Below are 17,144 nucleotides of genomic sequence, written 5' to 3'. Positions count from 1 at the left end.
TGCTGTGAGGGAAGAGCTGGGCTGCTGGACGCGAAGCGAAGCGACGTGAAGTTGAAAGTTTAGGAGACAACCAACTGGGCACAGCGTGTGAAGTCGCGAGGGAGCCATTGTCTCGCTAGACCGAAAGTGGTTGGCGGTGTCCGCGCCAGGTGGCCCGAGCGCTGAATACCTGGGCTGTGGCGCTTCGCCAAGAGTGGCTTCAATGGGGCCCAGGATTGCGAGCGGAGGTTGAACAACATTAGCGTTGTGAGGGATAGGGATGGAGATGATCACCAGACGAGCATCGGCCTCGTTTGGTCAGGAGCAAGAGGCCATGGCCAATTCTTGATGATATCGACGCTGTGTGGCCCGGACTGTGCAGAATTCATTACTACCATGAGGTCAAAAGCATCGACAATGAATTTTCCTTCATAAGACATACTTGGCCCCAGAACTGACACAAAACCACTCGGACTGACCCTCCAGACCTGGGTCTGGTCTTGGGAAGTAAACAAACAACCATGCTTGATCCGTTCTTCGCAAGGCTAACCACAGTTTGGCTTGACCGCAAAGCGGCATTTTGAAGCCGCTGGGTGCGAAGATCACGCTCTCCATAAACCAAATTGTATTCCATCACATCCTGGCATACCAATGCCGCCAATAAAGCCAGTCGGCAGAAAGCAATGCTGCCAGTGATTCCCAAACGCCGCGACAGCCAACGCCAACCTGCAACCCCCTTGGTAAACTCAGACAAGAAACCAAGAACCACTCCGGTTCACTCAAACTTCACGGTCAGGTGAAAATCCTCATCGTCGTCGTCCATTGGGGGCATGGTGCCACCTATGCCGTCTTCTTCCTCATCGGCGTCGAAGATGGAGAGGAAGTCCGGCTTCTTCCACTCAGAGGAGGACTGGGCAAACCGGGCTGGTGTGATTGTGGCTTCCGAACTCGTAGAGGCCGTGCTTGCGGATCGCATCAACGCCCGAGGCTTTGGAGCAATCTGCGGCTGGCGACTGGTCGAATCGACGTTGCTGCCGTGGACAACGGAGGACACGGACCGGCCCTTGTTGTAGCCAAGTGTGCTCCGTGAAGCGAGCAAGGCAGCTGTCCGCTCCCTGGCTGGAACGTTAGGCTGAGTTACTTGCTGCGCTGGTTTGCGCTTTGGCAAGAGGAATCCCTTGCTCGCGGGCTTGTTTGCCGCTGGTCCCGTAGTACCAACTGGTTTGGGCTGTGCTGTTCCAGATGGCTTGGACAATGTGGCTAGAGCTGATGCTGCCTTCCTCGAGGCGATCGTTGAGGGTTGCCTTGCAGTCGGATGCGAGGCTTTCTTCCCGGCTACTGCCATAGCTGTTGGCGTCGCGGTGCTCTGCTTTTTGAACGCGTCCTTGCTCTCGGGGATGTCGCCGATGCTCCAGTCGAACTCATCCATATCTTTGCGGATCTGCTCCTCCCCGCGGGCAAAGCTGCGCTTTTGTCGCTCCTCCATCTTGCGCTCCATGGCTGTTTTACCCTCTTCATCCACGCGGTTGTAGTAGTATTGGTAGTAGCCCTTGAAGAGATTCTCAGGCTTGAGCCCCTCAAAGGTCAAAACCCCATCAGGGAACACGTCGGACTCGTAGGGTATATCCTTCGGCCTGGGAGGCGCGTATTCAATCTCCTCCTCCTCGAGCGGATCCTTGTCTGTGTGCACCTCAAATTTTGTTGCCTCAATCTGTGGCGGAGCATGCTTCGGTCGGAGAGTGGTGGTCGGCTTGACGCTTGTTCTCTCAAATTCACGGATAATCGACTTGACGCCCGGGGTCTGCTGCGTTGCCCTGGCTTTGGCATTGGTTGTCTTGTTTCCGAGAGGCGCCCGGGCGGTTCGAGGTTCTGCGGCAATGGTTAACGGGGGACGTAAATTGAAACAAGCAGAAGAGCATACCTGCGGGGGTCACCATGGCTGGCTTGCCGGACTTGCCGAGCCCAGCTGTGCCCTTGCCGATGGTGAGATTGTTTTCGTTGTTTCCTTTCGTCTTTCCGCCAAAGCCATGATGCGCATTCTCGTCTTTGAGCGGGATTCTCAAGGGTGTCTTTGGATAGCGTGCACCAGGCGTCTTTGCCTGGAGCTGCTGCTTCGAGGCGCCAGCCTGGTGCGTGTAAACATTCTCCTGGTCGTGGTGGGCCGCAAGCATCGTTGCGCGCGAACGGTGACAGTGTGTCGCGGCTGCAATTTGAGGTGGCGTCGATGATAGTCAACGAATGCAAGCAAGATCACGGACTGGCTGATTTGGCTCGAGAAATGGGCAGGGACTGAGCAAAGTGGAAACCTTGAAGCTCGCGCGCAGCACGCGTGGCTCGAGTGGGCTTCTGAAATGGACAGCGGCGGTTGGCACAGCAACGGCGCAGGCTGCAATGTCCCCACCATTGGCTGGGCGGGTCGATCAGACAGCGGCAACCCCCCTGCCGCTTGAGGTGAGGGGCAGTTGCTGGTCCTCATTTCCTCCTCCAACTTGAGCTGCTTGTTCGCATCCACCGACTTCCCACTTCCTCCCAATCTCCCACAACGAGCTGTGGCATCCAACCCGCGATTACTTTCGCTTTCAAAAATCACTTTAATTTCGACTTCATAGCTTACACCGCCGACCAACTGCAATCATGGATCGCATTAAGGAGGTAAGGTCACTTCAAAACCTCCCAAAGCTGGCACCCCTGTTTCCGCGTTGGCCCCACCATTGGGTTCACTTGGGACATCCCCCCAAAGCGATGAATGCCATCGCCGCTGACGTTGGGCGTCACGGTGCCCGCGCTGCTCGCGCTACCTTGTGTCCCTATTTTAGCTTTTCTCTGGCGATGCTTCAAACTGCTGACGGCGCGATGTGCGTTCCAGAAAATGAACCAGCTCCGCCTGGAGGCCGAGGAGTCGTCTGCCAAGGTCGAGGAGCTCCAGGCCAAGGTCAAGGCGCTCGAGCAGGAGAACCTTCAGAAAGAGCAGGAGATCATCTCCCTCACGCACAAGAACAGCTTGCTCGAGGCCGAGGTAGAGAAATACGAGGCCCAAGTCAAGGAACTCAAGGCTGCTGCCAGCGAAGGACAGCAGCACGGAACCCAGAACGAAACGCTGACTCGAAGGCTCCAACTTCTCGAGGAAGAGGCCGAGGAAGCTGACCGGACGTTGCGTGAGGCCAACGAGAAGTAAGTCGGCAACGCCGGGACCCCGCACAGCCCGCGTCCTTGCTGACCGCCTCTTCTGTACAGGCTGCGGCAGACCGACGTCAAGGCCGGACACTTCGAGCGGAAAGTCCAGGCTCTCGAACAGGAGCGCGATCAGTGGGAGGCCAAGTACGAGGAGATGGCCAAGAAGTACGCGGCTGTGCAGAAGGAGCTGGAGGACTTCCAGAACGAGATCAACACCATCTGAGCGGAGCCCGCTTCGGTCGGGTGGCCGGGTTCGTTACGTCGAGCTATGTATTCCGGGTTCTGATTCCGTACCTGCGGTTTGTCGCATCGGGGGACGATGGTTGGAGATGGACCAGTCAATAGCGCTGCCTAAATACTTGCGAAGTGTTGCGGCAGCACAATCACACATCCCTTCAGCCCTCACCCGTGCGAGCGCAGTTCGTTCTCCAGGAATCTCGTGGTTTTGTCAAGGTCGACCCTGACTAGCCTATCTCTTCCTTCGCTTTGCCCTCTGCTTCCGCGCTTCCAACTCTCTTTGCAGCTTGTTTTCGTACCGGAACTTCTTCTTTTTCTTCCGACTCGAGTCTTTCGGTCGCTTCGAAACCCGTTTCTGGCCGCCCTCCTGCTCTGTATCACCCTTTTCCTCCGGTTCTGACCCCTCATCTTCTGACGGCTGGTTGAGATCCGGTTTATGCAGCCCATCTCGATCGACACTAACTGCCTCCACGGTGACGGTCGTGAACCTGTCCTCGTCGATGTATTCCTCTTCCAGCTCAATCGGCGCCTCTGGCACGTCTGTGTCAGAGAAGCCCCCCCATTCCTCTTCGGAGCTGTTCTGGTGTTGCTCTGTTCCAGCGTGCTCAGCCTCTCGGAGGATCTTGTTGACGGCCCGCACGTGGTCCTCGACGGCTTGTCTCCTCTCTTCTCTGATCTGTAACAAGCGTGTCAGCGCAGGGGATTGTGGGAGCTCCTGCAACGCAGGTCCACGAAAGGCGGCCACATGCCTGCTTCCGCATTTCGATCCTCTCCTGCCGCGCCTTCTGCTCGGCTACCTCCTGTGCATGCTTGATCCGCGCCTGTTTGCGCTTGTGGAAGCCTGTGAGAAACTCGGCGCGTGCATCCTTGTCGAAGGTAATCTCCTCGATCGCATGCACCGTCTTCCGCTTCTTGGGCGGTGGAGGGGCCGTCTTTCGTATTCTCGGTCGCGCAAACATGATGTGGCCTCGTAGCCGCCCTTGGGTTCAGATCTTGGTTGAGTCGCTGCGGCTTGAGCTGCCAGGAAATTTCCATAGCAGTTACCTAGCGATAACCCCTGCACTGCGTCAGCTTATCGGCGTTTCTGCCCCCTCTCACCGCCCTGTCTGTCGCTCAGCTGGGAGGGAGTTCAGTGGGGTGAAATTAGCCTGTCCACTGCAGTGCAGTCTTGCTCGACCAACACGAAGGTTCATGAGCGAGCTTCTCCACCTAACAACCGGCCGGTACCTGAAGATGCTTACTCTCCACCATCAACTGCCGATCTAGTGTAGTCGATCCGACACGAGCAACGCCTACAATAGCCCGTAGCTAGCTACGGCGGCAAGTCGTTACCTCGCAACGGACGCCCGGACCACAGTCAAGCGGTCGCAGGTGCCAATAACCTTGGTACACAGTAGCCATCCGGGGAGTCTCGAATGCCCTAGCGGTCTCTCTTCATCTTGCAGCAGAGAATTTGCCATCTCCTTCCAGTTTGAGTTCAGGAGGTGAAAGAGGAGCCCAGCACAATGGTTAGCAATCGACAGGCACGAGAGCAGCGCGAAACCCACCTACGGAGGTACTCTTTGATTACCTTATTCTGTGAGTTACACAATGTCAGGCGGACGGTCGCTGCGCTACCTTACAGGCAGATTTGAGGAACACCTTGACAGTGTTCCCCAGAGGTTCCTAAAACGTCATTGGGTAGTAGTGCTAAGAGACCAATAGTCATTGGCAAAGGTCATCAACAGAGGTGGGCTTTGCGATTTCTCTGCAGGGAGTTAGTTGCTGACCTGTGGCGCGTCACACTTATCCTTGCGACCTGCGATTGGCCGTTGGCGGTACTGCGGACAGGCAGCGCACGCATCCAGGATCCTTAGTACCTTAGACTTACAAGGAAAGGAAGTACCTATTCTCGTTGACGGCACAGCCCTCTGGCCAAACCCAGGGCTGTCAACGGTCTCCAAGTACAGTAAGAGGTAAACCAAACCCGCGATAGCGCATCATGGACACCGAGTCACCAGCTCATGAGAGCTTCCGCCAAGCCGGATTGAGCGTCCTCCTCCCTTCAGACAAAGAGTACGCCCTCCGCCAAGAGAGCTACTTCTCCCGAAGCGCCGCCCAGGTCGCGCCCGCTTGCATCGTCCGGCCCCGATCGGCCTCTGAGGTCTCGGCCGCGATTCGCATCCTCACAAAGGGACGGCATCTCTTTGCGATACGGAGCGGCGGCCACGGCACTAACGTGGGGGCCAGCAACATCGCGGGTGGGGTGACACTCGATCTCGGGCTTCTGGACTGGACGAGGGTGGAAGACGATGGGCAGCACGAGCCGGTTGTGGATATCGGGCCCGGCGCGCGCTGGGCGGATGTGTACGCCTCCCTGCAGGAGCGCGGCCTGGTCGTAGCGGGCGGGCGCGAAGGGAGTGTCGGGGTGGGAGGTCTAATTCTCGGAGGCGGCAACACGTACTTCACCGCCAGCCACGGGTTCGCGTGCGACAACGTCCTGGCGTTCGAGGTGGTCCTTGCTGACGGGCGCATCGTCAATGCGACGGCCGAGTGCCACGCCGATCTGTTCTGGGCCCTCAAGGGCGGGTCCAACAACTTCGGAGTCGTGACCAATTTTCGGATGAGGGCGCTGCGTGGCGGCGCGGTTTGGGGTGGTCTGACGCTGTATCCGTGGCAGGTTCTGCCGCAGGCTATCGAGGCACTGACAGATTTTACGAGCCTTGTCCACGCAGATGTGGATAGTAATCTGATGTGCTTTTTTGCGTACAGAGGTAATTGCCTACTAGTATTCGAGGTCTGAAACTTGAAGCGAGCGGGACGTGTACGGACTAATCCTTTTGGCTCCCATTCTAGTGAGACACGCTCCGAGTCTGCCCCGTTCCTTTCAAGAAATTGACAGTTATAGCCCGAGCTCAAACAAGTCACCATCGTTTCCGTCTTTGCCCAAGTCGGGGGAGTGGAGAGGGCACCGGCATACGAGAAATGGCTGGCGCTACCGTCCATCCATACGGACTGCAAGATGACCTCCCTCTCAAACATTGTCGCGGAGAATATCATGCCAAGCAGATATTAGTGAGTAATTGCCAACAACTTCTCATTTCCCCCCGCAGCGCTGCTGAAGCGTTAATCACTTTGCTACAGTCAAATATGGTTCACGGCCACCATCAAAAACGACGCCCGCATCGTCTCCAAAGCTGCCTCACTGCACGAGGAACTCGTCAACGCGCTGAAAAGCTCAGTAGCCCCAGACGGCGACTTCTGGGCTCTGTGTCTACTCCAACCGCTCCCCAAGATAATGGCACAGCGCGGCGGCAACAACAACAACGCACTGGGTCTTTCGCGGCAGCAACATGACGGCCTCCTCCTCCAGACGACGGTCATGGTGCGCACCCCTGAGCAGGAAAGAATGGCTTACCCGAAATGCAAAGCGTTCATAGTCGCCGTGCGAGACTTTGCGAGGTCGACCGAGATGGAGGAGGACGGGAACATGGACTGGGAATACCTCAATTACGCCGACGCGAGCCAGGATCCCCTGGCGAGTTATGGTGCTGAGAATGTGAAGAGGCTGAAGGAAGTGTCGCTGCGATATGATCCGGAGCAGGCCTTTCAGAGACTCTGCCCGGGCGGGTTCAAGCTCGCCCACGTGTCGACTTGAGCACCTGGTGACGGAGCTCTCGGCTTGGAGCGGAACCTCCATGAGAAGGAGTTTTCGTCCACCATCATTGCACCCTGGCAACTGGAATTTGAATTTGGGTCTCGGCTGAAAAATCGCGTGATAGCTTGCTGGCTATGCAATCCTTTTGATTCACAGTGTTGACGTCTCAGATTTCCATGATTTTTTTCCCCCCTGAAGAGATGGAAGTCAGAGCCTTGCGCTGAGCGTTCTCCATATGACCGATTGTTCTACTGTGACTTCAGTGTCTAAAAATCACCCTCAGCCCCTTGCTGCCCTTGGCGGGAAACGGAATGATATAGTCATGATTCGGGTCGATATCTCTCGCCCGCTCCGTGTCATACAGCTCGACCGTCGGCCCATCTTGTCCGCGGTACAAGTCGTACATGCGGAAAAGTGTCGCCAGGACAAGAGCCATCTCCTTGCGGGCAAGATTCATGCTGCGACATTGGAAGCGGTCAGCAACATCCAGGTACGATTATTCTTCGTACGCGCTAGCCGAACTCACCCTACGCAGTTCCTGGACCCTCGAGCAAACCCCAGGAATGCCCTCCCAATTCTCGGGTTATCGATCCATCTTTCAGGCCGAAACACATGGGGATCCTGGAACACATCGGCATTCATATGCGTTGTAAGCGGTGACATGCTGAAAATGGTTCCTGGCGGGAGGGTGTATTTCCCTTTGTATGTGATGGCTAGGTCGGGCGAGATGCGCGCCTGGCGGGCCATGACGCCCGGGTGCAGCCGGACTGTCTCCTGAATCACTGCATTGAGATAAGGGAGGCTCTCCACCTGGACGAAGGAGGGCATCGTGCCCCTGTCAGGGATGGCCTCGGCCAATTCGCGCTGGAGCTTCTCGAGCACGGGAGGGTTGGCGAGAAGCTCGTACATGGCCGCGGTGAGTGTGTATGCTTTTTCGCTTTCTGGTCAGTCAGAGCGCCCATGTCACCGAGTTAATTCAAGACTACCTAGGTACCTAGGTAAGGGGAGCTTGCCTGTGGTGCCCTCGCCCGCAAAAACTATGAGCTGCGCCTCGGCTAAGAGGCGCTTGTCGGTCACATCCTCTTCAGGCAATCCGCCGCTCAGAATGCCCTGGAAAATCGTATCCTTGGCTTTGGACATGTCTGCTGAGCCCCTGATTTCACGGATCCGGTCCATCCACCACTACCAGAATCCGAGGGGTCCTGTCAGCGCTACCACCGTGTGTGAGTTCCATTATGGCGATGACTTACGGCCTGCTTGGCGACCAGCTCCTGTAGCGAAGGAAAAAGCATCGGAACCAGCCAGAACGGTAAAGCCTGTACCAGATCCGCCAGCCAGTGAAAGTGGCCAAAGAGGTGCTCCAGGCGGAAAAAGACGTCGCTCGCCTCGAAATATGGAACGCCAAAGTCGGCACGGTCCAACAAACCAAGCGAGCGCCCAAAGGCGTAGGTCGTGATGACATCGTTGGTGCACGCCCTGAAGACTGGATGCATCTCCAGCGCCTTGTTAGGCTCGCCGCTGCGGATCCGCCGGAGCAGTGTGCGCAGCCGCTCCTGTAAGATGGGTTCCATCCTGCGTATGCTGTTGTTGGAGAAGAAGGCGTTTACGGCGTTGCGGCGGCGACGATGCACGTCGTGATCGACTGTTGTGACCATGGAATCGGGCGCTAGGTGTAAGTGGCACAGATTGTGAGTTGCGAGGTTGGACTGAAGCGATTCCCGAATTGTTCTATCTTACTTCCTGTGCGTTTCCCAATCTGAATTGGCTTGTTCGTTCTTCTGCCAGAGAGAGGGAACAGAGTGTCGATGAACTCTGGATCGTTGAAGTGCACCTCGTTGGGATTCACACGCACGATAGGCCCTTGAAAACCCGACGTTTCGTGAATTGTCAGGTCAAGTTTTGCGAAAAGGCCGTCGCCTGGAGGAGACCGTACGTACCATATTTCCGGTGCATATCGTCAATCACCCGAAAGTACTGGCCGCCCAGAAGCACATCGTAGTAGAACTCGGGCCAGTAGGACAACGCTGGACACCGCAATCAATAGGCGGTTTGGCATGAGCTACCGGTATTCTCGGAATCGATTGCTTCAACTCACCCATCAACCGCGGCCCGGGGATACTAGACAGGGCATGGAACGATACTGACAGAGCCGGCGTCAACGTTCTGCACTTTCCACCAGACGGGCAAACAGCGGTGGTCAATTACGTCGGTAGATGCCAAGACCAACAACGTAAACAAGGACGACAGCCGTGGCTGTGAGCAGAAGCTCTCTTGGGCCCCATCCCCCTTGGGGAAGTTTGGCCAGCCAGTCCAGCAGGGCTGGCATCTTTCGTGGCGACACGGTTGGTGCACTTTGCCCAGCGACAGCGATCAAAGCCTCCCGAGGTCGTTAGTTGAACCCGGAGAACGACGGGCACTGGGAGCCTGGGTAGCGAAAGCGAAACACCCGACCACCTCAGGTGGTATATATGGAATTGCCTATGACCACGCACATACTACCTTAGGTACTAAGGTACCTAGGTACCTCTACTGTGGTATGTACAGTACAAAGTACCCGAGGGCCAAAGGAAAAGTGGGTATTTTCGCAGCCCTCTCTTCTTCCAGAAGAGAGGGGCATAAAATTGCCGGACACCCCAAAAAAACCGGACACCTCCGCACCCATTTTTGTATATGATCGCGTCCTGGCACAAGGTATCGCAATTCGTAACCGCATCAATTCGACCACCCTGCAAATGCACAGGATGGCTTAAAAAGCTTAAAAACGCAATAAAATTCGATCTAGATCAAATTGAAATATACTTATATAATATATGGCCAGCTTATATGCCCTAACTACGTACCTCGACTACTCCCCTAACTACGCGCCTCTAACTGCTATCTACTTACTGCAAGGCGGCTAAACCTATAGATACTAGCTCGTTATTGCCATCTAGGCGTATCTATATACGTGGCGAACTATCACGATCCTCCCTAGCCGCGGATTCTTAGTGTTGAGCTTCCTACGCCATGTACCTCCTCGCCTTACGTACCCGCCACTTCGCGATAAGCCTGTTGATCCTATTATAGACTGGTTAGCGAACGCCTTTGCCGTTGTAAATGCTTCTATATAGTAGAGGCGAATCAGTATCATCGTCGGCATTATCGTTGGCATCATTGTCGTCAAATTGCATCTAGGAGAGGCCGTCATCTTCGTTGGTAAGTAGCTCCTATTCATCGCCTACCTAGATACTACGTTGCATTGGCTTTGGCTCTAGCACTAGGAAATCGTATAGCGGTCGCTCTAGCCTATAGGTATCTAGTTCTTCGCCTATTGTATCGATAAAGAAGAAGGGCTTAGATAGAGGATCCTCGCTATACTACGTATTAAAGATTGAACGGTCGTTAGGATTAAGAGGTATAATGTCGTTAGTCTAGCTAGTCTTTTTAAGGAATTCTTCGAAGGTTACTATCTATAGACGGCCATTGCCTATAACCTTGTTGCTTAGTATCTTTTTCTACTCTATCTACTCCTTCTTAAGCTCCTTTTCCTTAGTATATACAATGTTCTTTACTGCTTTATAAGATTCCTTAGTAATAGCCTCTATATACCTCCGATTGTAAGTAGCCTATATATAGTAGATATCTTCAACGGATATACTAGTAATAACAATGCTAGATAGCTAGACTAAATGCCCCCTAGCTCGCTTTACAATATACAATGCTAGCCATTGTTTATTGTCGACTACGAATATAGCAAGGTACTCCTATATAAGCTGACCTTCTTATATTGTAGTAGCGATATCTACGATATAACAATGTATTAGGGAGCTAAATATATCGTTGTACTTAGTTTAGAAGCGTTCAACGCCTTTAGTAGCCAACTCTTAGCGATCCTACTTCGAAAGCAACGAAGGATATACTACGCTATTAGCCTAGAGGTCGACATCTTTAAGCTTAGCGATATAGATAGTATAGTTCGATAGCTATATCCCTGACCTTATAAAGCTAGAGATAATCCTATTCTTTATAAAGCCTTTATCAACGATTTACTAGTTATATATTAGAACTAGTAATAGGTTTAGCTCTAGGCAAGGCAACGAACCTAGAGGTTCTCAACGAACTATATACGTATAAAGGTTAGCTCGCCCTAGCGAACTACCTAGCGAAGGTATATTTGATATACCTTCTTAATATATTGGAATATACCTATATCTATTAGCTACGTCTTATACAATGAATATAGTAGTAAGAACTCGATAATAATATCGTATACAAGGTAATATTTATAGATATCCAACGTATAATACCCTAAGAAGCTATCTATCACCAATAGGCGGTAGATACGATCCTTAGAACGTATATTATTCTACTTAGATTCTATAACATTATTAAGGCTCTAGAAGCTATATACGCTATAGCTAAACCACTCTTCGAATATAAGCTTATACGCCTAAACGATAGAATAGTATTAGAAGGAGTATCTATTAAAGTGCTAGATCTAGTTGGCTATAATATCGTAGTTACTAAACGCTATTTCTAAGGCGTTGAACTATATCTCGCTATCGAGGCTATCAACGTTCTAGTTCTCGTTTAGCTACTACTTAAAGATGCTATATATAAGTATAGCGTTGCCAATGGCATTGATACAACTAATCAAGGTTATCGACTCCCTATTATAGAGGTCAAGGAGCTCTAGCTAAGAAAATAGTATAGTAAGTAGATAGTAGACCTTTAATATTAAGGAATAACCCTTAACCTTCCTATTCTTCTTCGTCTTAATAGCTAGGATCTAGAACTTCCTGCTCAATATCGCTAAGTAGTAGCCTATCTCGTCGACATTCCAACAACTAGCTACTATAATCTTAAATCTTTTAATAGCATCTTCGTAGTAGTCAAAGAACTTATTTAGCTTATCGATCTATTATTAAATAGATAGTCGTATAGCCTCCACTAGCTTCCTACTCGTTATAAAGTATATAGGATGATCAAACCGCCAATGTACCTACTAGGCGTAGCTAACAAGGCCTATAGGAGGAACATAGTATACCTATAGGCGATTCGTAGCGCCCTCGATAAGATCCTATGTAAGTAAGGATCCTAAGGTAGATAGCCACTCCGTATATATATCGAGGGCACTATCTTCTATATCTGTAAACGTATATAGCTACCTAGCGATACAATAGGTATTCAGTGCCGGCGAGCCAGTATCACGAAGAGCCTTAAGATATATAGCAATTTGCGATTTGCTATAGCCGAACCGCTTAGCCGTAATACGAAGAGAAGGCATTATATAGCTATTGGCCTTGCCTCGAAGGTAGTTGATATAGTAGTACACAAGGGCGTTGTTAAGCTAGCGAGCAGCGTGTACACTACGTAGCTCGGGCAGGAGGTTCGAAGATCTAGGTATATCAAAACACTATAAAAAACATTACTATTTGTAAGTTGGCTAGCGGCAATAGCTTCAAATTGATACGGTTGACGTGGTTGTGATCCCCCGTGCTAGGACGCGTTCGTATATAAAATTAGATGGGGAGGTGTCCAGTTTTTTTAGGGTGTCCGGCAATTTTGTGCCCCTCTCTTCTGGAAGAAGAGAGGGCTGCGAAAATACCCACTTTTCCTTTGGCCCTCGGGTACAGGTATGGAATTGCTTATGACCCTTTTCCGTGATTGGCCAGTTTGTCCCGGATGGCGCTGGAGGCTCACCACCATACCAATGATGACTGCTTGTGCACTTGATGACAGTAATCACGCCAACGGGTAGCTGCTGGTAGGGAGTAATCGGCAAGTTAGGACATGGCTGACCGAGTATTACTCGGCCCCCGCCAAGGTACCTATCCATGGATGGGTGTGATGAAATGCAGGTACCGGAGCGGGCCGCCGTCCAAGCCTTGCATAGAAGGTGAGGATACCCTACCTACCTACCTAACTAGGTCGTCACATTTATTAGGACACTTATTAGCACGAAACGCAGCAATTACGCTGTCCATCTTGCCTACCTTGCCCTACCTGGTGAGGCTCGCCTATCCATGGTTGTCTTTCGCTTGGCTCGACGTCGGTCATGGAACAGAAACGGATCGTGGTAACGGCACTCGCACTTCTCATTGGTGCGTTCAGCAGCCGCGCTGGTGCATCATCGTCGAAGTGCCGGTACCTGCCTGGGGACGCGAAATGGCCAAGTGCAGCTGCGTGGGCCCAACTCAACCACACCGTTGGAGGGTCACTGATCGCAGGTCGGCCTCTGGGTCGGCCTTGCTTTGAGCCGGGCTTTGATGCCACGGAATGCGCTGCCATCAAGGCCGAATGGACATCCCTGGACACCTTGTAAGTGGCATGGGCACGAGAAGTGAGTGAGCACATGCGGCCCGAGCATGACCGACTGACTACCTACCGTACCTGGTACCTTACCCTCCAGTCTTGCGGATCCGGTCAATGTCATGTCACCGTACTGGATGAACAACTCATGCAACCCCTTCTATGGGCCCAGCGGGGCATGTACTCTCGGAAATCTCGCCGTTTACGCCATCGATGTCCGCAATGCTCAGGATGCTGTTGCTGGCGTGCGTTTTGCCCAGGCCAACAACATCCGACTCACCATCAAGAATACGGGCCACGACTTCTTGGGACGCTCGAGCGGTGCGGGATCCCTGGCATTGTGGACACACAACATCAAGGACATCGCCTTCTTCAACTACCGCGGCCGCGACTATGCCGGACCCGCAGCGCGGCTTGGCGCGGGCGTCCAGTACTCCGACCTCTATCCTGTCGCCAGCGCACACGGCCTTCGGGTCTTGGGCGGATCCTGCCCGACCGTGGGCGTCGTCGGAGGCTTCAGCCAAGGCGGCGGCCACGGTCCGCTCTCGGCCAAGTACGGTCTGGGTGCCGACCAGGTCCTGGAATGGGAAGTCGTGACCGCTGACGGCAGGCACATCACTGCATCGCCTTCGCAGAACGCCGATCTGTACTGGGCCTTGCGCGGCGGCGGAGCCGGCAACTACGCCGTCGTGCTCTCGGTTACTGTCAAGGCGTATCCAGATGGCCCGGCAGCCGGCGCAGGCTTCACGTTCGCCAACGAAGACGAGAACACCTACTGGGCGGCCGTATCGGCGTTCCTGAAACACCTCCTCGTTCTGGACACTCTCGACGGCTACATGTCCGGCTTCACTCTCACAGCGCAACAGTTCGCGCTCGACTTCGCCCTGCTGCCCGACGCCGAAGCGGCAGACGATGTCACCGGCCCGCTCGAGCCGCTGTTCGCCGAGCTCGACGCGCTCAACGTGACCCTCGTGAGCAACCGAGCCAGTCTCCACCCTAACTTTGCCGACTGGTTCGACACGTGGGCAAAGCCCATCTACTACGGCACCAACGACTCCGTCGGGGGCCGTCTGATCCCGCGGGCCGCAGTCCGGGACAATCTCCCGGCCCTGGTGGCCGCCTTTCGCGACATCGCGGAGAACAGCAGCGCCGTGGGCGGGTCGGCGCTGAACGGCGTCGCCGTCAACGTGACGGAGGCGCGCGTGGGCTCAGCAGCCGCGTCCGGCGCCAGCGCGGTGCTGCCTGCCTGGCGCGAGGCGCTCTTTACGCTCAACTTTGGCATCCCGCTTGCCGAGGACGCGAGCTGGGAGACCATCCGCTTCGGGCAGCGATGGATCAACGAGAAGCAGGACAGACTGCGGGCGGTAACCCCTGGCGGGGGCACGTACATGAGCGAGGCGACGTGGGACAATCCGCACTGGAAGGAGGACTACTTTGGCGTGAATTACGAGGCGCTACGCGCTGTCAAGGCCAAGTACGACCCCGAGAATCTCTTCTGGGCAAATGCCGCGGTCGGGAGCGATGCCTCGTGGGAGCCTGCGGCAGATGGAAGACTCTGCAGTATCTCGGGTAGTACTAGTCACTAAGTACCGTCACCATGAATGAGCACAAAATTCCTTGTGGGTTTTTGGCAGGCAGAATTAAACGACTCGTGGAAGGCACGTGTGTCTGCGTCGAGGCGGCAGGACGGGTGTGGTCGGAGAATACCTTTATCGCGTTAACAGGCTACTAGTAGTTGAAGCGAAGCTTCAATGATGAAGTTTTCGTGGTGTACCGTGCACATAGCGGAAACTGTTTGGAAGCGAGGCAGGAGCTTTCGGTTCATTTACTCTGCTTTTAGCCTTTTCAACGGAGTTTACCGTGCAGCGACTAGATGCCGCAGCTATGCCCTTGGCGGTGGAGTTGACCCCAAGCTTTCCTTTTCGGCGCTCGGTCGGATTGCCCCGGCGTGGCCGGTCGGAAGGCGGCTGGCTGGCTCGGGCGGTCGTCGGCTACGGTGGGCTTGCAGGTGGCGACGGCATCATAACGGCCTCGGTCTTGCCAAGATTTGCTTCACCACTTACTGGGGCGTGGCACAGTCAAGGCCTCAAGGGCCATGTAGTAGTACGAGCATCTTTTCAAGGATACCTCTACCTAAATGCCTCCACGTCCTCCTTGCTTGACCTGGGACTCATTTCTGGGAGCGGCGTTTGACCTTCTCCAGGCCTTTCCCCACGTTGCAGCTCCAGTCCAAGTACCACTGCGGGAACAGTTGGCTTCCGACGCGCACAAGCCCAGCATACACGCCCCGCCAGATTTGGCCCTTGGCCCCCCCGAGAATGTCCTTAACAATCTGCTCGGCAAATGCATCGGGCTTCATCGACGCGCGCTGATGGGCCATGCGCTCCTGGTATGCCGTATCCTGTACGTCGTAGTAATACGACGTCTCGGGCAGCTTCATCCGGCCACCGGGCCGGGAGAACATGGGCGTGTCGACAGACCCGCACATAGCCGTCACGACGCGCACACCCAGCGGCTCGAGCTCAAGCCGCATGATCTCAGACATGCGCCACAGAGCTGCCTTGGAGCTGGAGTAGACGGCTGCGGTGTTGATTAGCCAGCTATCTTTGAATCTGGAGCTCGTCAGCCGACACACTCACCCGACCATACTATGGGTATGACACAGGCAATGGAGGTATGGTTGGAAATGACGCCTTGCGCCTCGATCACCAGTGGGGCAAACGCTTGAACCATGGCGAGCGGGCCCCAGACGTTGACGTCGTACAGCTTCTTGGACTCGGCGATGTCGACGTCTAGCACGGGGCACACGAACTCGGCCGCGGCGTTGTTGATCAGCACGTCGAGCCGGCCGCCGGTGCGCTGTGCGACAGTGTCCTTGCATCGCAAGATGCTGTCCTGATCGGTAACGTCCAGCTGGAGAACCTCCACGTTGCTGAGCTCCGCGAGGCCCTCCACTTTGGAGGTGTCGCGCGCCGTCGCGAACACGTAGAAGTCCCGCTTGAGGAAGGCATTCGCCAAGTGCCAGCCAATGCCGCCGGCGCTGCAGCCCGTGATTAGGACTGTCTTCTTCTGTACGACTGGCATGTTGGGGTTGGTAAAGAGCGTCGAAGAACGATTATGTCTTGGATTCAGAGTGTGACTTGGTCGGAGCGTGAAGGAGCGGGACGTTGACAGGACTTGGGCGCATGCCACCACCACCTTTTTGCAACGGTTGGTTCTTGTATGGCCCTTGCGGCCGCTTAGGTCAGGTACATATCATCCAACCAGTGTGAGTTGGTGAGCAGCCTTGATGTTACACAGCAGAGACGACAGTATGAAAACGCAGCAGCGGCAGCACCAACCTCCCTGCTCCGAGGTAATAAATGGCGGACGGAGAGTGCAGCCTACCTACCTATCATCGGCCTGGAAAGTAAGCAACGGGAGCTGTTATGAATGCAACCCGAACCAACCGGGCGTCATTCCGTTCGGTTTCCTAACCAAACATTCATTTTCAAGCTGGAGCCCCACCACAAAACACTGCACAAATATGCACTGGCGAGGCGCAACGCCTTCCGAGACATGGAAGTTCCAGGGGTTCCTTTCACCTCCGTACCGGCTGCCGTAAGGACCGGAAGCCCTGGGCCGACTGTCTCCCCCCCGTGCTCGGCGGTCCCGGGTCGGAAAGATGCAACATCTCCATGCAGCGGTGGTGTTTTGTCTCCTCATCGCGACTTCTGCGCTCGGCACCTCGTATTGACACCAAATTCTAGCAACACCTGCACGCCCGTCTCAAAACCCACCTCGATGGCGCTGTGCAGCGGCGTCCTTCCCTCGGCGTCGTACACAT

The 17,144-nt window shown here is 54.3% G+C and overlaps 7 protein-coding genes across 7 annotated transcripts; 3 read left to right on the top strand and 4 right to left on the bottom strand.

Moving 5' to 3' along the window:
* Positions 1-674: 674 nt before the first annotated feature.
* Positions 675-2,348, bottom strand: THITE_2107722 (uncharacterized protein). Its single transcript, XM_003649203.1, has 2 exons — positions 1,901-2,348; positions 675-1,848 (listed from the first exon to the last, which is right to left on the bottom strand). The coding sequence occupies exons 1-2, from the start codon at positions 2,148-2,150 to the stop codon at positions 755-757; spliced, it is 1,344 nt and encodes a 447-aa protein (XP_003649251.1). The 5' UTR covers positions 2,151-2,348; the 3' UTR covers positions 675-754.
* A 159-nt stretch (positions 2,349-2,507) lies between these two features.
* On the top strand, positions 2,508-3,712 carry THITE_2169332 (uncharacterized protein). Its single transcript, XM_003649202.1, has 3 exons — positions 2,508-2,631; positions 2,846-3,150; positions 3,214-3,712. Exons 1-3 carry the CDS (start codon positions 2,614-2,616, stop codon positions 3,374-3,376), a joined length of 486 nt encoding a protein of 161 aa, XP_003649250.1. The 5' UTR covers positions 2,508-2,613; the 3' UTR covers positions 3,377-3,712.
* A 1,659-nt stretch (positions 3,713-5,371) lies between these two features.
* Positions 5,372-7,027, top strand: THITE_2039794 (uncharacterized protein; the record flags this gene model as incomplete). The annotated part of the gene is made up of 3 exons (XM_003649201.1): positions 5,372-6,157; positions 6,278-6,444; positions 6,514-7,027. 3 exons carry the CDS (start codon positions 5,372-5,374, stop codon positions 7,025-7,027), a joined length of 1,467 nt encoding a protein of 488 aa, XP_003649249.1.
* Positions 7,028-7,061: 34 nt separating this feature from the next.
* On the bottom strand, positions 7,062-7,503 carry THITE_2107715 (uncharacterized protein). The gene has a single exon (XM_003649200.1). The coding sequence runs from the start codon at positions 7,482-7,484 to the stop codon at positions 7,287-7,289; it is 198 nt and encodes a 65-aa protein (XP_003649248.1). The 5' UTR covers positions 7,485-7,503; the 3' UTR covers positions 7,062-7,286.
* A 46-nt stretch (positions 7,504-7,549) lies between these two features.
* THITE_2141120 (uncharacterized protein) lies at positions 7,550-8,980 on the bottom strand (the record flags this gene model as incomplete). Its single annotated transcript, XM_003649199.1, has 5 exons — positions 7,550-7,956; positions 8,041-8,209; positions 8,278-8,693; positions 8,765-8,887; positions 8,965-8,980. The coding sequence occupies 5 exons, from the start codon at positions 8,978-8,980 to the stop codon at positions 7,550-7,552; spliced, it is 1,131 nt and encodes a 376-aa protein (XP_003649247.1).
* Positions 8,981-12,696: 3,716 nt separating this feature from the next.
* Positions 12,697-15,038, top strand: THITE_2107714 (uncharacterized protein). The gene is made up of 2 exons (XM_003649198.1): positions 12,697-13,327; positions 13,419-15,038. The coding sequence occupies exons 1-2, from the start codon at positions 13,065-13,067 to the stop codon at positions 14,902-14,904; spliced, it is 1,749 nt and encodes a 582-aa protein (XP_003649246.1). The 5' UTR covers positions 12,697-13,064; the 3' UTR covers positions 14,905-15,038.
* Positions 15,039-15,391: 353 nt separating this feature from the next.
* Positions 15,392-16,607, bottom strand: THITE_2107713 (uncharacterized protein). Its single transcript, XM_003649197.1, has 2 exons — positions 15,958-16,607; positions 15,392-15,898 (listed from the first exon to the last, which is right to left on the bottom strand). The coding sequence occupies exons 1-2, from the start codon at positions 16,400-16,402 to the stop codon at positions 15,489-15,491; spliced, it is 855 nt and encodes a 284-aa protein (XP_003649245.1). The 5' UTR covers positions 16,403-16,607; the 3' UTR covers positions 15,392-15,488.
* Between the last annotated feature and the right edge of the window lie 537 nt (positions 16,608-17,144).

The sequence above is a fragment of the Thermothielavioides terrestris genome, chromosome 1, assembly GCF_000226115.1.
Source record: "Thermothielavioides terrestris NRRL 8126 chromosome 1, complete sequence".
NCBI lineage: Eukaryota > Fungi > Ascomycota > Sordariomycetes > Sordariales > Chaetomiaceae > Thermothielavioides > Thermothielavioides terrestris.
This window is presented reverse-complemented; position numbering and strand designations above follow the sequence as displayed.